This window comes from Salvelinus alpinus, chromosome 25, assembly GCF_045679555.1.
Source record: "Salvelinus alpinus chromosome 25, SLU_Salpinus.1, whole genome shotgun sequence".
NCBI classification, from domain to species: domain Eukaryota; kingdom Metazoa; phylum Chordata; class Actinopteri; order Salmoniformes; family Salmonidae; genus Salvelinus; species Salvelinus alpinus.
In genome coordinates this window covers 31,366,351-31,384,193 of record NC_092110.1, presented here as the reverse complement: position 1 = coordinate 31,384,193, position 17,843 = coordinate 31,366,351, and the positions used below count along the sequence as shown (strand labels likewise).

At 44.8% G+C, this 17,843-nt stretch overlaps 1 protein-coding gene across 7 annotated transcripts in view; it reads left to right on the top strand.

Annotated features, from left to right (window-relative positions):
* LOC139553808 (arf-GAP with SH3 domain, ANK repeat and PH domain-containing protein 2-like) overlaps positions 1-17,843 on the top strand; it is a 101,779-nt gene that overhangs the window by 42,439 nt on the left and 41,497 nt on the right. For all 7 annotated transcript variants that reach the window (XM_071366502.1, XM_071366506.1, XM_071366504.1 and 4 more), the window contains exons 3-4: positions 8,296-8,441; positions 12,263-12,337. In XM_071366502.1, coding sequence (XP_071222603.1) covers positions 8,296-8,441; positions 12,263-12,337 — 221 coding nt within the window. The remainder of the gene's footprint in view (positions 1-8,295; positions 8,442-12,262; positions 12,338-17,843) is intronic.

Below are 17,843 nucleotides of genomic sequence, written 5' to 3'. Positions count from 1 at the left end.
ACTGGTCTTAATGGCCCACAGGCTGAGATAAGAAATACATGCTTTATTAATCCCCAGTTTGATCTGGATGGTTTATATTCAGACACAGTTGTTGGTCTAGCTGATGGTGTTTGCTGTATGCACCGCTGTGCCTCTGGGTAGATCAGATCAGTTTTTCTGGCTAAACCTTGTCATGATGAGCCCATAGGCAGCCATCATACCCATGATAATGAGTACACAGCTACTGAGTACATGCATGCATGCATGCACATGTTGTAAAGTATTTTTTTTTCTCTCACCTTTATTTAACCAGGTAGGCAAGTTGAGAACAAGTTCTCATTTACAATTGCGACCGTGCCAAGCTAAAGCAAAGCAGTTCGACACATACAACAACACAGAGTTACACATGGAGTAAAGCAAACATACAGTCAATAATACAGTAGAAAAATAAGTCTATATACAATGTGCGCAAATGAGGTGAGATAAGGGAGGTAAAGGCAAAAAAAGGCCATGGTAGCGAAGTAATTACAATATAGCAAGTTAAACACTGGAATGGTAGATTTGCAGTGGAAGAATATGCAAAGTAGAAATAGAAATAATGGGGTGCAAAAGAGCTAAATAAATACAGTAGGGGAAGAGGTAGTTGTTTGGGCTAAATTATAGATGGGCTATGTACAGGTGCAGTAATCTGTGAGCTGCTCTGACAGCTGGTGCTTAAAGCTAGTGAGGGAGATGAGTGTTTCCAGTTTCAGAGATTTTTGTAGTTCGTTCCAGTCATTGGCAGCAGAGAACTGGAAGGAGAGGAATTGGCTTTGAGGGTGACCAGAGATATATACCTGCTGGAGCGCGTGCTACAGGTGGGTCCTGCTATGGTGACCAGCAAGCTGAGATAAGGGGGGACTTTACCTAGCAGGGTCTTGTAGATGACCTGGAGCCAGTGGGTTTGGCAACGTGTATGAAGCGAAGGCCAGCCAACGAGAGCGTACAGGTCGCAGTGGTGGGTAGAATATGGAGCTTTGGTGACAAAACGGATGGCACTGTGATAGACTGCATCCAATTTATTGAGTAGGGTATTGGAGGCTATTTTGTAAATGACATCGTCGAGGATCGGTAGGATGGTCAGTTTTACGAGGGTATGTTTGGCAGCATGAGTGAATGATGCTTTGTTGCGAAATAGGAAGCCAATTCTAGATTTATCTTTGGATTGGAGATGTTTGATGTGAGTCTAGAAGGAGAGTTTACAGTCTAACCAGTCACCTAGGTATTTGTAGTTGTCCACATATTCTAAGTCAGAACCGTCCAGAGTAGTGATGCTGGACGGGCGGGCAGGTGCTGGCAGCGATCGGTTGAAGAGCATGCATTTAGTTTTACTTGTATTTAAGAGCAGTTGGAGGCCACGGAAGGAGAGTTGTATGGCATTGAAGCTCGTCTGGAGGGTTGTTAACACAGTGTCCAAAGAAGGGCCAGAAGTATACAGAATGGTGTCGTCTGCGTAGAGGTGGATCAGAGACTCACCAGCAGCAAGAGCGACATCATTGATGTATACAGAGAAGCGAGTCGGCCCAAGAATTGAACCCTGTGGCACCACCATAGAAACTGCCAGAGGCCCGGACAACAGGGCCTCGGATTTGACACACTGAACTCTATCAGAGAAGTAGTTGGTGAACCAGGCGAGTCAATCATTTGAGAAATCAAGGCTATCGAGTCTGCCGATGAGGATGTGGTGATTGACAGAGTTGAAAGCCTTGGCCAGGTCAATGAATACGGCTGCACAGTATCGTTTCTTATCGATGGCGGTTAAGATATCGTTTAGGACCTTGAGCGTGGCTGAGGTGCACCCATGACCAGCTCTGAAACCAGATTGCATAGCGGAGAAGGTGCGGTGGGATCCGAAATGGTCGGTAATCTGTTTGTTGACTTGGCTTTCGAAGACCTTAGAAAGGCAGGGTAGGATAGATATAGGTCTGTAGCAGTTTGGGACAAGAGTGTCCCCCCCCTTTGAAGAGGGTTTTCGAGTTAAAGGATAGCTGATCACCGCCAACCGTGGTTAGCTGAATACGAACGTTAGCTAACTTCTGGCTAGCTTCTGTTGTGGATGATGAATATACCATACATTGTACATACTGGAAGCACACACTCGCATAGACAGACATGAAGTCATTTGTCATTCCCCTTGCAGTCTCACTTTTTTCCATCTCAATCCACACACACACAGCATGCATTTTACTCCTGTCTCACTGAGGTCTCCCTTAATGACAATCCATCTCTCTCCAATGGTTTGTCCTCTGGGTAAACCTTAACAGCCTTGTCTGCGGCGGCCATATCGTTAAAAGGATGTTAAGTCCAGCAGTATTTATTCAGCCTCCATGGAGAATGGCATGTGAAACCTCCAGCAAAGTAAGCTTGTGATTAACCGTGTGTGTGTGTGCGAGGACAGACACCCCCACCACCCTCTGCTGTTAGATAATCCACAGCAGGTGCCTTGGTGTGTCTGCTGCTGTTGTTGCAGTTACAGTATGTGTGTGTTGATTGTCAAAGAGCTATCTATGGGTGAATGTGTCACTCCACCTCTCCTCCCTCCTTTTCAAGATTCCCGTTAAACACTGGGCCACCATTTCCTGAGGGCCAGCCTCAGACAGGAACCCAAGTCATTCCATCCATCCACAACAACAGAACACAACCCTCCATGTCATGCTATCACTGACTATCCCTGACTGAGACAGAAAGAGACGAGACAGTGTGGGAATGCACTGGAGGGTGGCATGTATTGTTCACAGTAACTCACTCTCACACACAGACACACACTGCGCACAGTATCTCACTCACAGTACACTGTGGTGTCTAACTGCCGGGGTTGCTTTACAGTAAATAGGAGACTAGCCTTGGGGTCTTCACCGGGGCCGTGTGTGTTCTGTGTCAGGGTTGTGGTCTTCACCGGGGCCGTGTGTGTTCTGTGTCAGGGTTGTGGTCTTCACCGGGGCCGTGTGTGTTCTGTGTCAGGGTTGTGGTCTTCAGCGGGGCCGTGTGTGTTCTGTGTCAGGGTTGTGGTCTTCACCGGGGCCGTGTGTGTTCTGTGTTGGGGTCTTCACCGGGGCCGTGTGTGTTCTGTGTTGGGATCTTCACCGGGGCCGTGTGTGTTCTGTGTTGGGATCTTCACCGGGGCCGTGTGTGTTCTGTGTCAGGGTTGTGGTCTTCACCGGGGCCGTGTGTGTTCTGTGTCAGGTTTGGATAGTCAAGGCACAGAGAGATGCCCTGAGCTCATGTGCCACTTCAAAACAAAAGCCCTGCTAGGGCCCGCTGGCGACACACAGGCCAGGGCGACCCACAACAAAGCAGCTGTGTTTGATGTCTTAACGGTGTGCGTGTGTTTGAACATTTGTTTTTGGCAGAGTTGCGCAAGGACAGCCTAAACAGCAACCCAAAAATAATTCAATTGTAGGTTCCCTTCAGGTAACTTGACTAGAGCACTGTGGTTTCGCTAAAAGAAATGTTGTCTTAGGTGGAAAAAGGTTGAGAAAGAAGCCTTAAGAGATAAAGGACTTCCAACTCACCTGTTAAATCCTGCCTGACCTCGGAGGACTCCTGTTACATCTATGCCTGAGCACGGACGACTCTGGTTAAATCCGTGCCTGAGCACGGACGACTCCGGTTAAATCCGTGCCTGAGCTTTGGACTCAAAACTTAGTGTTTGGCGTTCATTTTTAGCAGTAAGGTTTTTATGATCTGCATGATTTCATCCACCTTGATCTTATTGCACCACTATAAGAGTTGCTTGTAGTTCTTCTATTTCAATATCTTCCCCTGTGTACATGTTAAGTTGTGGGTGGGTGGCAGTGTGTCTGGACAGACGCGGTGCAATAATGTGTTCCGCTGAGTCATTCTCCTGAGGTAGAATCCATCCTCACATTCCTCCTCTACTGTCTCTCTCTCTGTGTGTCCATCTATTTGTCACCCTGTATGAGTGGCCTCTGCCACAGGTGGTGATTGGTTGGTGGGCGGAATCTCCCTGATCTAACATGACAAGGTGGTCGGTCCCCTGACCATTGACACAGAGTGGGCTGAGAGATGGAATGGGAATGGTGTGCTAATGGGCCACCAGACTCTGTTCACAGTAAAACACACACACACACACACACACACACACACACACACACACACACACACACACACACACACACACACACACACACACACACACACACACACATACACACTCCCTGTTCTCTAGGGAAAGTCTCCAGGGTTGTCATGGCAATGCTCCCTGCACCCAACCAGTGCCTCAAATCCCTCTTCACCTCAATTAGCAGCTGACATCTGTCAGGCCTGCTTTATGGACTCCCCTTTCGTAGCTTGAAGTGACGGTGTTGCTGCGTTTGATTTAGGTGAATTTCCTGTTCCTATAGGATACACACTCACACACATGGGTGGCCTTTCTCTCTTAGGTTTGACTCTCCTTTATAAAAAGGTTTTATTTCTGGTTAACAATGTACCTTACTGTGATGTTTTCAAATAAAATGGTAAAAAAGAAACCAAAATATCTTCTTAGCAAAGAGAGATTTCTCAAGCAATAATTTTTGCTAGGACTGTCTGAGTGGTCTCCATCCCACCAAACAGCTCTTACACATTATTTTTATGTTTTACCTTTATTTAACTAAGCAAGTCCGTTTAAGAACAAATTCTTATTTACAATGACGACCTACCCCATCCAAACCCTAACACGGACGACGCTGGGCCAATTGTGCGCCGCCCTATGGGACTCCCAATCACGGCCGGTTGTGATACAGCCTGGAATCGAACCAGGGTCTGTTTTAGTGCGCCACACGGGAGCACTAAAAGGGCATTATCATTATTATCACAATTTTCTCAGTATTATTCCAACCTCATCGTGTGGAAATATATATAAAACACAGGAAATCACATTTTTAATCAAATACAACACCTACTATATATGTATTAGCTTTAGCCTTAGTTTTAGAATTAACCTACATTTAACTGCCATTTTTGTCTTTTAGCAGCTCTTAATCATAGCAATCAGGAAATGTAGCCTGTAACACTCCCACAGTCTAATGAATGGTAACGTTCATGAGTAATTCCTCTTTAACCTCTTTGTACGAGAGAGTTTGTGTTACTCTGTCTGCACAGTGTAACCACAGTTCCCTGGTCATCCCCTCCCCCTGCCACATGGCCACAGCTCTGGAGGCATTCCAGTGTGACAACACTACTCTAACTCTCTCTCTTCCTGTCCTATTGTGTTCTTCAATCCCAAAGACAATTTCAGAGAGCAGGGGAAACATTGGAGAGGGGAGATAGGGGGAATCGGAGTGGATGGAATTCCACACACTGCTCTGTGCACTAACCAAGGCCGCTATTTATTATTATAAATAAATGTTATTTGTCACATGCTTCGTAAGCAACAGGTGTAAAGGAAGAGGGAAATTCTTACTGACGGTCACTTCCCAACAAAGCAGAGAGAAAGAAAATGGTGAAATAATAGAAAAGTAATAACACTTATTAATAAATATACAGTGAGTAATGATAACTTGGCTGTATAGACAGGGTACCAGTACTGAGTGCGAGGTAATTGAGGTAGATACACTACATGACCAAATATATGTGGACACCTGCTCATCGAACATCTCATTCCAAAATCATGGGCATTAATTTTGAGTTGGTCCTCCCCCTTTGCTGCTATAACAGCCTCCATTCTTCTGGGAAGGCTTTCCACTACTTGATGGAATATTGCTGTGGGGGCTTGGCTGTGTGCTTGATTTTATATACCTGTTAGCAACGGGTGTGGCTGAAATAGCCAAATCCACTCATTTGAAAGGGTGTCCTCATATTTTTGTGTGGAAAGTGTGTACAAAACATTAGGAACACCTTCCTAATATTGTGTTTCACCCCATTTTGGACTTAGAACAGCCTCAATTCTTCAGGGCATGGACTACAATGTGTCGAAAGCCTTCCACAGGGATGCTGGCCCATGTTGACTCCAATGCTTCCCACAGATGTGTCAAGATGGCTGGATGTCTTTCGGGTGGCGAACCATTCTTGATACACACAGGAAACTGTTGAGCATGAAACCCAGCAGCGTTGCAGTTCTTGACACACTCAAACCAGTGTGCCTGACATCTACTTTCCATACCCCGTTCAAAGGCACTTAAATCTTTTATTTTGCCCATTCACCCTCTTAAAAATCCATCTTTAACCTGTCTCCTCCCCTTCATCTACACTGATTGAAGTAGATTTAACAGGTGACATCAATAAGGGATCAGAGCTTTCACCTGGATTCACCTGGTCAGTCTATGACATGGAAAGAGCATGTGTTCTTAATGTTGTGTAGAGTCAGTGTAGAACTAGGAATAAAGTGACTAGGTAACAGGATAGATAATAACCAGTAGCAGCAGTGTTTGTGATGAGTCAAAAAAGTTAGTAGAAAAGGGTCAGTGCAGATAGTCCAGGTAGCTATGTGGTTGACTTTTTAACAGTATTATGGCTTGGGGGCCTCCCGAGTGGCGCAGTGGTCTAAGACACTGCATCACAGTGCTAGCTGTGCCATTAGAGATCCTGGGTTCGAGTCCAGGATCTGTCACAGCCAGCCGTGTCCGGGAGATTCTTGGGGTGGAGCACAATTGGCCCAGCGTCGTCCGGGTTAGGGGAGGGTTTGACCGGCAGGGATGTCCTTGTCTCATCGTGCACTAGAGACTCCTGTGGCGGACCGGGAGCAGTGCACGCTGATGTGGTCACCAGGTGTACGGTGTTTCCTCCGACACATTGGTGCGGCTGGCTTCCGGGTTAAGTGGGCATTGTGTCAAGAAGCAGTGCGGCTTGGTTGGGTTGTGTTTCGGAGGACCCACGGCTCTCGACCTTCGCCTCTCCCGAGTCCGTACGGGAGTTGCAGCGATGAGACAAGACTGTAAATACCAATTGGATAGCACGAAATTGGGGAGAAAAATTGGTAAAAAAATGCAATAATTTTTGATCGTGTGCGTGTGTCTGTACCTGTGTGTGTCTCTTCCCAGTCCCCGTTGTTCTATAAGCTGTATTTATATCTGTTTTCTGAATCTGATTCTACAGGCCCCTACTCCACTACCACATATCTACAACACAAAATCCATGTGTATGTGTTTGTATAGTGCGTATTTTAGGGCCTTCCTCTAACACTGCCTGGTGTAGAGGTCCTGGATGGCAGCTAGATCAGCCCCAGTGATGTACTGGGCAGTATGCACTACCCTATAATGCCTTGCGGTCGGATGCCAAGCAGTTGCCATACCAAGCAGTGATGCAGCCAGTCAAGATGCTCTCAATAGTGCAGCTGTACAACTTTTGACGATCTGAGGGCCCATGCCAAATATACCATCTCCTGAGGCGGAATCTTTTGACGCTCTCGACCCATTTCACTACAGCCCGTCTATGTAAATGGGGGCGTGCTCGGCTCTCCGTTTCCTGTAGTCCACGACCAGCGCCTTTATCTTGCTGACGTTGAGAGGAGAGGTTGTTGTTGTTCTGGCACCACACTGCCAGGTCTCAACATCGGTGATCAGGCCTACCACAGTCTTGTCGTCAGCAAACTTAATGATGGTGTGGGGGTCGTGCACGGCCATGCAGTTGTGAGTGAAAAGGGAGTACAGGAGGGGACTAAGCACACACCCCTGAGGGACCCCCGTGTTGAGGGTCAGCGTGGCTGATGTGTTGCCTACCCTTCCCACCTCAGAGCGGCCTGTCTGGATGTCCAGGATCCAGTTGCAGAGGGAGGTGTGTAGTCCCAGGGTCCTCAGCTTAGTGATGAACTTTGAGGGCACTATGGTGTTGAACGCTGAGCTGTGGTCAATGAATAGCATTCTCACGTAGGTGTTCCTTTTGTCCATGTGGGAAAGGGCAGTGTGGAGTGCAATAAAGATTGCGTGATCTGTTGGGGCGGTATGCGAATTGGGGTGAGATTTGATTTTTGCCATGTAAAGATCAGAAAGTTAGTGTGTGTGTGTCTTCTTCTGCTGAGAACACTGTGTGTAAGTACATACCTGAATAACATGCTGGCAGAGTGATTTGTTAAATGGCACATTGGAATGGTGCTGCCACTCTGCATAGTGTGCTAGAGAGCGATACACTTGTTTGTTCTACTACTCACACTCACTCTGAGATGTCTCCTCAGTGCCTTGTAAAGTTTATGGCTGAATTAACTACAGGAGAGGGAGAGGGAGAGGGAGTCCTTGTCTGTACATTTTACCTTTCCATTAATTTCTTCTTTCCATTTTCCTTAGTCCCCTCTCACCTTGTCCTCTGTAGTCATCCTTTGTTCTTTTCTCTCCTGTGTGTCAGCCCATGTGGAGAATGAGGAGCAGTACACCCAGGCCCTCGAGAAGTTTGGGGAGAACTGTGTCTACAGGGACGACCCCGACCTGGGCTCTGCCTTCCTGAAGTTCTCTGTCTTCACCAAGGAGCTCACCGCCCTCTTCAAAAACCTGGTGAGAATGAAGACTGAGATTTTGTTCTGTTATGCACCTTAAAATCTAATTTTATTTGTCACATGCACCAAATACAACAGGTGTAGTCGACCTTACAGTGAAATGCTTACCTTCAAACTAAGTATTTGTTCTGACTGATGAAAAGACTACTATCTTGAGGAATTTGGGATTAAATAAGTGTAGGTTTCTTCCTTAGGGAGTTTTTCCTAGCCACCATGCTTCTACACCTGCATTGCATGCTGTTTGGGGTTTTAGGCTGGGTTTCGGGACAGCACTTTGCGACATCAGCTGATGTAAGAAGGGCTTTATAAATACATTTGATTGTGCAGGCAGCCTGGAATCAAAGCCAGGAGATTAGCCATTCCATCCTGACTCAACATGGCAATCTATTTCCTACCTGGCAAGCCATGTGGTCAGTTCTTGAGACAAAACAGATTAAATCAACAGTGAATTAGCTCTGTAATTTGACGTTGTTCCTGTTGTGAGGCAAAATCCTCTAGAATGGCTGTCAGGTGTTTCTAATAAAGCTTTAGGGTTGTTTGAATTTGTATTGGAGTCAAAGCAGGAACTGAGTAAATTGGATACAGCAGATATTTGGTCTCCAAGTAGCACTTTGGAAGCTGTGATGGAAAACTGATCTATCCCATTCCAGATTACATTCTGACCCCAGGGGATAAACAGTTAGAGCAGGATGATTGTCTTTGAGGCCATCATGTAGGAATTCCACAGACACACATACGCAGTGTTTCCCCTATATTAATTTAGTTGCGGTGGCCTGCCGCTGCTAAATTGTTCCCACTGCTGCTAAAAATATGTAATTTGTTTTATATATATATATATATATATATATATATATATATATATATATATATATATATATATATATATATATATATATATATATATATATATATATATATATATATACACTACCGTTCAAAAGTTTGGGGTCACTTAGAAATGTCCTTGTTTTTGAAAGAAAAGCTTCTTTTTTTTGTCCGTTAAAATAACATCAAATTGATCAGAAATACAGTGTAGACATTGTTAATGTTGTAAATGACTATTGTAGCTGGAAATGGCAGATTTTTTATGGAATATCTACATAGGCCTACAGAGGCCCCTTATCAGCAGCCATCATTCCTGTGTTCCAATGGCACGTTGTGTTAGCTAATCCAAGTTTATCATTTTAAAAGGCAAATTAATGAAACATGTTCATTTTGGTTTAAATAATGCAAAAACAAAGTGTTGGAGAAGAAAGTAAAAGTGCAATATGTGCCATGTAAGAAAGCTAACGTTTAAGTTCCTTGCTCAGAACATGAGAATATATGAAAGCTGGTGGTTCCTTTTAACATGAGTCTTCAATATTCCCAGGTTAGAAGTTTTAGGTTGTAGTTATTATAGGATTTATAGGACTATTTCTTTCTATACCATTTGTATTTCATATACCTTTGACTATTGGATGTTCTTATAGGCACTTTAGTATTGCCAGTGTAACAGTATAGCTTTCGTCCCTCTCCTCACCGCTACCTGGGCTCGAACCAGGAACACATCGACAACAGCCACCCTCGAAGCATCGTTACCCATGCAGAGCAAGGGGAACAACTACTCCAAGTATCAGAGCGAGTGACGTTTGAAACGCTATTAGCGTGCGCCCCGCTAACTAGCTAGCCGTTACTAAAAAATACATGTTGTATAGGAAATGATAGATACACTAGTTCTTAATGCAATCGCCGTGTTAGAATTCTAAAAATAACTTCATTACGACATCCAGCTTAGTTATAGCGAGAGAGTGCCCAAAATCTGGGCTCAAACTACTAGTACACATGTTCGACAGATATATGAAATAGCATCATAAAATGGGTCCTACTTTTGATGATCTTCCATCAGAATGTTGTACAAGGGGTCCTTTGTCGGGAACAATCGTTGTTTGGTTTTAGAATGTCCTCTTCTCCAGTCAATTAGCACGGAAAGGTAGCAAAGTGGCGCGAAGTTCTCCTTCGTGAACAAACGCAGACAAAGCAACACGCCTAACGTCCCGAAAAAATTTCAATAATCGAATAAAACTATATTGAAAAAACATACTTTACGATGATATTGTCACATTTATCAAATAAAATCAAAGCCGGAGATATTAGTCGTCTATAACGACAGCTTTACAGAAGGCAATACCAGGTCCCTTCTCGCGCGTTCCAGAAAACAGGAAATTGGGGTCACGTCATGCCAAGAGCTTTTATTCGACCTCAGATCATGTTAATCACTCCATTTCTTCTCTCACTGCCTGTTGACATCTAGTGGAAGGCGTATGAAGTGCATGTATACTAATAAATATCAAGCACAGTTATAGGCAGGCCCTAGAACAGAGCATCGATTTCAGATTTTCCACTTCCTGTCAGGAAGTTTGCTGCAAAATGAGTTCTGTTTTACTCACAGATATAATTCAAACGGTTTTAGAAACTAGAGAGTGTTTTCTATCCAATAGTAATAATAATATGCATATTGTACGAGCAAGAATTGAGTACGAGGCCGTTTGAAATGGGCACCTTTTATCCAGGCTACTCTACTGCCCCTGCAGCCCAAACAGGTTAACCCACCATTCCTAGGCCGTCATTGAAAATAAGAATGTGTTCTTAACTGACTTGCCTAGTTAAATAAAGGTGTAAAAAAAAGTTGCGGTCAAATCGGTGTACAAAAATACCGATTTCGATTGTTATGAAAACTTGAAATCGGCCGATTTAATCGGTCGACCTCTAATTCAAAGTTATTGAAATTTTCCGCATTGACTGACCTTCATGTCTTAAAGTAATGATGGACTGTTTCTCTTTGCTTATTTGCCATAATATGGACTTGGTCTTTTACCAAATAAGGCTATCTTCTGTATACCACCCTTACCTTGTCAGAACCCAACTGATTGGCTGAAACGCATTAAGAAGGAAAGATATTCCACAAATGAACTTTTAACAAATCTGTTTCCTAGCCACCGTGCTTCTACACCTGCATTGCTTGCTATTTGGGGTTTTAGGCTGGGTTTCTGTACAGCACTTTGATATATCAGCTGATGTAAGAAGGGCTATATAAATACATTTGATTTGAATTTGATTTGTTAATTGAAATGCATTCCAGGTGACTACGTCATGAAGCTGGTTGAGAGAATGTTAAGAGTGTGCAAATCTGTCAAGGCAAAGGGTGGCTATTTTGAAGAATCTCAAATATAAAATATATTTTGATTTGTTTAAAACTTTTTGTTTTACTACATGATTCCATATGTGTTATTTCATAGTTTTGATGTCCTCACAATTATTCTACAATGTAGAAAATAGTAAAAATAAAGAAAAACCCTTGAATGAGTAGGTAGGTGTGTCCACACCTTTGACTGATACTCTATGTATGTGTGTGTAAATATATATATCGATAGATAGATATATACACATTTCTGCTGAGATGCGCTTTTAAATGGATAGTTGTTGTCTCAATGACTGGAAGCCTATGGGAACAGCTGGCATGTAATTGAGCTAATGCTAGTAGCAGTGCACCCCCCCCACCACACCCTTGCCAAAACACTGCATATCCCTTTAATTCCACAGTAGATGTCAGCTTTAGAGGAAATTCAACACACCGTTGTACCGTATACAGAGGTAATGTCTTTACAAAAGGACATTGAAAACAGACCGACACACACATACACAAACAGAAAACACACAGAATACACAACCAGCTAAGGTGAGGACATTTAAACAGCACGCAACAGCTCTGGTTATCTCTATTCACCCATGCTTGTGTTAAACCCTCTCTGACCTAAGCTTCTCTCCACTGTGTCCATTCAGTTCCAGAACATGAACAACATCATCACCTTCCCTCTGGACAGCCTGCTGAAAGGAGACCTGAAAGGAGTCAAAGGGGTGAGGAACACTATCCTCCATGTCTTTCTGTTGGACACTCACACTATCCTCCATGTCTTTCTGTTGGACAATCACACTATCCTACATGTCTTTCTGTTGGACACTCACACTATCCTCCGTGTCTTTCTGTTGGACACTCACACTATCCGCCGTGTCTTTCTGTTAGACACTCACACTATCCTCCGTGTCTTTCTGTTGGACACTCACACTATCCTCTGTCTTTCTGTTGGACACTCACACTATCCGCCGTGTCTTTCTGTTGGACACTCACACTATCCGCCGTGTCTTTCTGTTGGACACTCACACTATCCGCCGTGTCTTTCTGTTGGACACTCACACTATCCGCCGTGTCTTTCTGTTGGACACTCACACTATCCGCCGTGTCTTTCTGTTGGACACTCACACTATCCGCCGTGTCTTTCTGTTGGACACTCACACTATCCGCCGTGTCTTTCTGTTGGACACTCACACTATCCGCCGTGTCTTTCTGTTGGACACTCACACTATCCGCCGTGTCTTTCTGTTGGACACTATCCTCCGTGTCTTTCTGTTGGACACTATCCTCCGTGTCTTTCTGTTGGACACGGACACTATCCTCCGTGTCTTTCTGTTGGACACGGACACTATCCGCCGTGTCTTTCTGTTGGACACGGACACTATCCGCCGTGTCTTTCTGTTGGACACGGACACTATCCGCCGTGTCTTTCTGTTGGACACGGACACTATCCGCCGTGTCTTTCTGTTGGACACGGACACTATCCTCCGTGTCTTTCTGTTGGACACGGACACTATCCGCCGTGTCTTTCTGTTGGACACGGACACTATCCGCCGTGTCTTTCTGTTGGACACGGACACTATCCGCCGTGTCTTTCTGTTGGACACGGACACTATCCGCCGTGTCTTTCTGTTGGACACGGACACTATCCGCCGTGTCTTTCTGTTGGACACGGACACTATCCGCCGTGTCTTTCTGTTGGACACGGACACTATCCGCCGTGTCTTTCTGTTGGACACGGACACTATCCGCCGTGTCTTTCTGTTGGACACGGACACTATCCGCCGTGTCTTTCTGTTGGACACGGACACTATCCTCCGTGTCTTTCTGTTGGACACGGACACTATCCTCCGTGTCTTTCTGTTGGACACGGACACTATCCGCCGTGTCTTTCTGTTGGACACGGACACTATCCGCCGTGTCTTTCTGTTGGACACGGACACTATCCGCCGTGTCTTTCTATTGGACACTATCCTCCGTGTCTTTCTGTTGGACACTATCCTCCGTGTTTTTCTGTTGGACTGTGTGGTGTTTGTTATTAGACATCTTTAGGGATTTGTATGAAGGTAAAGGTTCTCCAATTACCCTGCTGGACTGTGGTAACTCACACAACTCTGTGTGTGTGATGGTAATTACTAGGTACTAGCAATGTTTTGTACCTGGTAGAGAACAGAGAAGCTGTATGAGTTGAGTGTTTTCCTGCTGGTACAATGTGACCTCAGACCCCATGATTTCCTGTGTGTGTGTTGGGGGTGGAAACTATAAACAGCGTGCCACTCTTGCACTAGCCAACACATTAACTACACTCCATCACACATGTCAAGTCTGGGACCAGCACACTCATTCTACTAGCTCCAAGACAAACCAGTCAGCCAGCCAGCGTGTGATGGGGCAGACAGCATACTGCAGGAATGCAGTCAGAATCCTGTCTATATCAATGGGAGGCCGGCCCCAGACAGCCCAGCCCAGACACCCCTCCAGTCCTCCAGTCTACCAGGCCCAGCCTAGCCCAGACACCCCTCCAGTCTGCCAGGCCTCTAATCCCATCAGCACTCATTACTTTCTGCTCTGACCTCTGACCTCTGCACCACAACCATGTGGGTCATAAGTGCCACTGTCTGATGTGTACTAGCACTAATGACCCTCTATCTTTCTCTCTTTTTGTCTGTCTCTCTCTGTCTCTCTCTTTCATTCTCTCTCGCTCTCTTTCTCCTAGTCGCTAGCTAGCTACAGTAGTCCCTAGTTACCCCATGGCTTCTCATCACTCATATATTCTCCAAGGACTCTTGCTTTCTTGGAGGACACTCTTGTTTCTGTCCCTTGCCCTCTCCCTCTGTCTTTCTCTCTCTCCGTTGTAACTTTGGCATCGACAGGCTACATCAGACTTGTGTACAGAGCCTCTCTTGACTGCCGAGAGTGAAGCGGTAGGCCTCTGAACTGTGAACACTGACAGAGAGGGAGAATGGTGCAGATCTGCTCACTACCCCACTGGTGACTCTCCTTACACTCTTGACATGGTGACTGGTGACTCTCCTTACACTCTTGACATGGTGACTGGTGACTCTCCTTACATTCTTGACATGGTGACTGGTGACTCTCCTTACACTCTTGACATGGTGACTGGGGACTCTCCTTACACTCTTGACATGGTGACTGGGGACTCTCCTTACACTCTTGACATGGGGCTAATGTGGTGCTAGTCATGGTGCTCTGCTCTGACTCATTTATCCTGTCTATCCATTACCACTGAGGGAGGGGAGAGAGAGAGAAAGTATGTGTGTGTGAGTGAGAGACAGAGAGTGACAATTGAAGACTTTCCATCCCAGCTTGCAATGCGTACCGTTCGCTATCCCCCCTCACTTTTTCATCATTATTCCTCCTTTCCTCTCCCAGGGGAAGTACCTGTGGAGATCAGGAGGAAGGCTTCTAGACCAGCCTGAGTAGTGTTGGGTAGGGAGCGAGAGAGAGAGAGACCCTCCATCCCAGACACACCGCTCTAGCCTATTTGGGGTTTCATCTAGTCTGACTCAAACATAAAACAGACTCTCCTGTCCTTCCTGCTCCCATGATTGTATTGCTATATTTCCCAAATCACCTGGATATCATCAAGAGGAGACCATGTCAGATTCAATAGTCTTATGTTCATTGTGAGTATGTCACAGACATGAATACTGTTCAGTAAATGCATTGTGTAAGTATGGCTGGGGGTTGAGTTAAAGCACTTTGTAGAGACGGTTAATGCACTTTGTAGAGACGGTTAAAGCACTTTGTAGAGTCGACAACATTAGCTTGACATTGGCTCGTATATTTTCAGTGACTGCGGTCTGGGATGGTACTTAGCCGTTCCTATGGGAGACTGACAGTAATTGAGCTGAGATTACAGGGCTTTCGCACCCTAACCATTTAGTTCAAAACTAATTTGAGGCTGTTTTACGCTCCACTCATCTCTTCTTCCTGCTGTTCCCACCTCAACAGGGAAAGGATGTTGAGGATTTGACATGCTGCTCTGTGGGGTTATGAGGTTAGGACCCCTGCGTTTTCGGTTTCCTTTCACTTTGGAATTTTGATGTTACTTCCGTATGGACGGTGAATGACTCATACACTCCTGACCTGCGGCGCTGTGAGCTCAGTGTGTGTGTTTGCGTATATGCATTCATGTGTGTATGCGTGCATGCCTACCTGCCTGCGTGCATGTGTGTGTGTGTAGGCCTATGTGCCTGCATGCATATGTGTGGGTGTGTGTTCAAGGTTACAGTGTTTCTGGCTACACTAGCCTGGGTCCAGTCTGCTTCTACTGAGTCAAAGACAGCCCTAGAAAGCTTAAAGTAAGCCAAGATTCATATTGGTTAGGTACTTCAGTTGGAACGTCATACACTGTATGTGAAGTACTACTGAAATCTCCTTAGTCCAAACTGGAATAGGACACAACTAACGATGACACAGCATACACTCCCTGTCTGTCTGTGGCAAAGTGCTGGCTAATGCCCTCTTACTTGGTGTATAGGTTATTGTTGCTGACTGGGCTCCACCTAACCCACCTTCCAACTCCAAACACTGAACATAAACAGACTGGTGGAAAGTGCTGAGGCCACCAAACACCATGAGGATTTACGGACTGGACTGGACACTGGGATGACGTCATCCCTTCCAATGCTAAACTTTCTGATCCTTTGTATCTATGAACACACACACACACACACACACACACACACACACACACACACACACACACACACACACACACACACACACACACACACACAAGCAGTGGGTAGATCCTGAGTCCCGACTGACGTGACACCAGATGATCCCCCCCATAGTGGGCCAGTGAGTTGTGAAACCCACCCGCCCATACGGAATGATCACTGAGCATTTTAGCTCCTAGCACCTCTGCCGAAGGAATGATCTCACCTTTATTCCTCACCAAGAACAGATTAGGGAGTGGTAGCATCATAAATCATGGGTTTTTAACAGGTGCTCTTGACCACAGCAAGAACAGGTTGAGGTTGAAATCTGTCATTTTTATGTTTAGGTTTGAGGTCTTGAAAATGCCCTTACAGGTCACATTCCAATTCACTGGACAGGCATGTAGGCCTACCAGATACTGCACCTCCTCAACAGTGGAGCCATTCCATTCTGAAGCACTGGAAAGTACACTTCACATTTGAAGCCTTAGAGGCCACTGGTGGCTATTGACCATGTTCACTAAGATAAGGACAGTAGTGAAGAAGTCTAGAATAAATTAAACCAGGGGGTACCATTTGGGATGCATCCTAGAGCTGTAAAAATGAGATTCAGGCAATATGTTTAATACGACGGCAAAATAGCTCCAGATTCATTGTAATAATGCGGTAGTACATTTATTGTAACAAAGCTTTAGAAAGATGCACTTTTGTTCCAGGATGCGTCACATTTTATACCGCCTCCTTTTTTCATTCCAGTTAATGACACTATAAAAATGCCTTTATGGCGGCCACTGAAATAATGATTTGAAAACACTGTTACATTTTAAGGTTTCAGCAGAAAGGAGCAATAACATTTAGAAAATCATCACTGTAGCAACCAGTGCTCTCTGAAGTTAGTGATCAGGATGCAGTCAGAAAATCCACAATAATGAAACAAATTAACAGTACAATCAGTTAATCCATCTCATCATGTTTAACAGTATTTTCATCGGCCTCAGAAGCAGCAATTATGGCCACCGCTGCAGTGTATGGAGAGAAAATTACACAGGCAATTTCACACGTTAATGTCTGTTTTTGTTTGTCCCTAATCACTGTTTATTCATTGGTGCAGGCTGGAAAAGGGTTGCATAATCTAGCGTTTGATCGAACAGCTGTTGAACGCTACCGTATTACGATGGGAAATCTGTTTAGCTGTTCAGTGGTGCAGCCACTGAAACCGTTTTAAGTTTATTGGTCGCGTACACCGTTTTGCAGGTGTTATCGCAGGTGCAGCAAAATGCTTATGTTTCTAGCTCCCACAGTGCAGCAATGTCTGACGATACAATAACAATACACACACAATCCCAAAATTAAAAAAAGAACATGAAATTAAGACATGTCAGTCTGAAATATACTGAACAAAAATATAAACGCAACATGTAAAGTGTTTGTCCCATGTTTCATGAGCTGAAATAAAAGATCCCAGAAATGTTCCATATGCACAAAAAGCTTATTTTTTTCTCAAATGTTGTGCACAAATTTGTTTACATCCATGTTAGTGAGCATT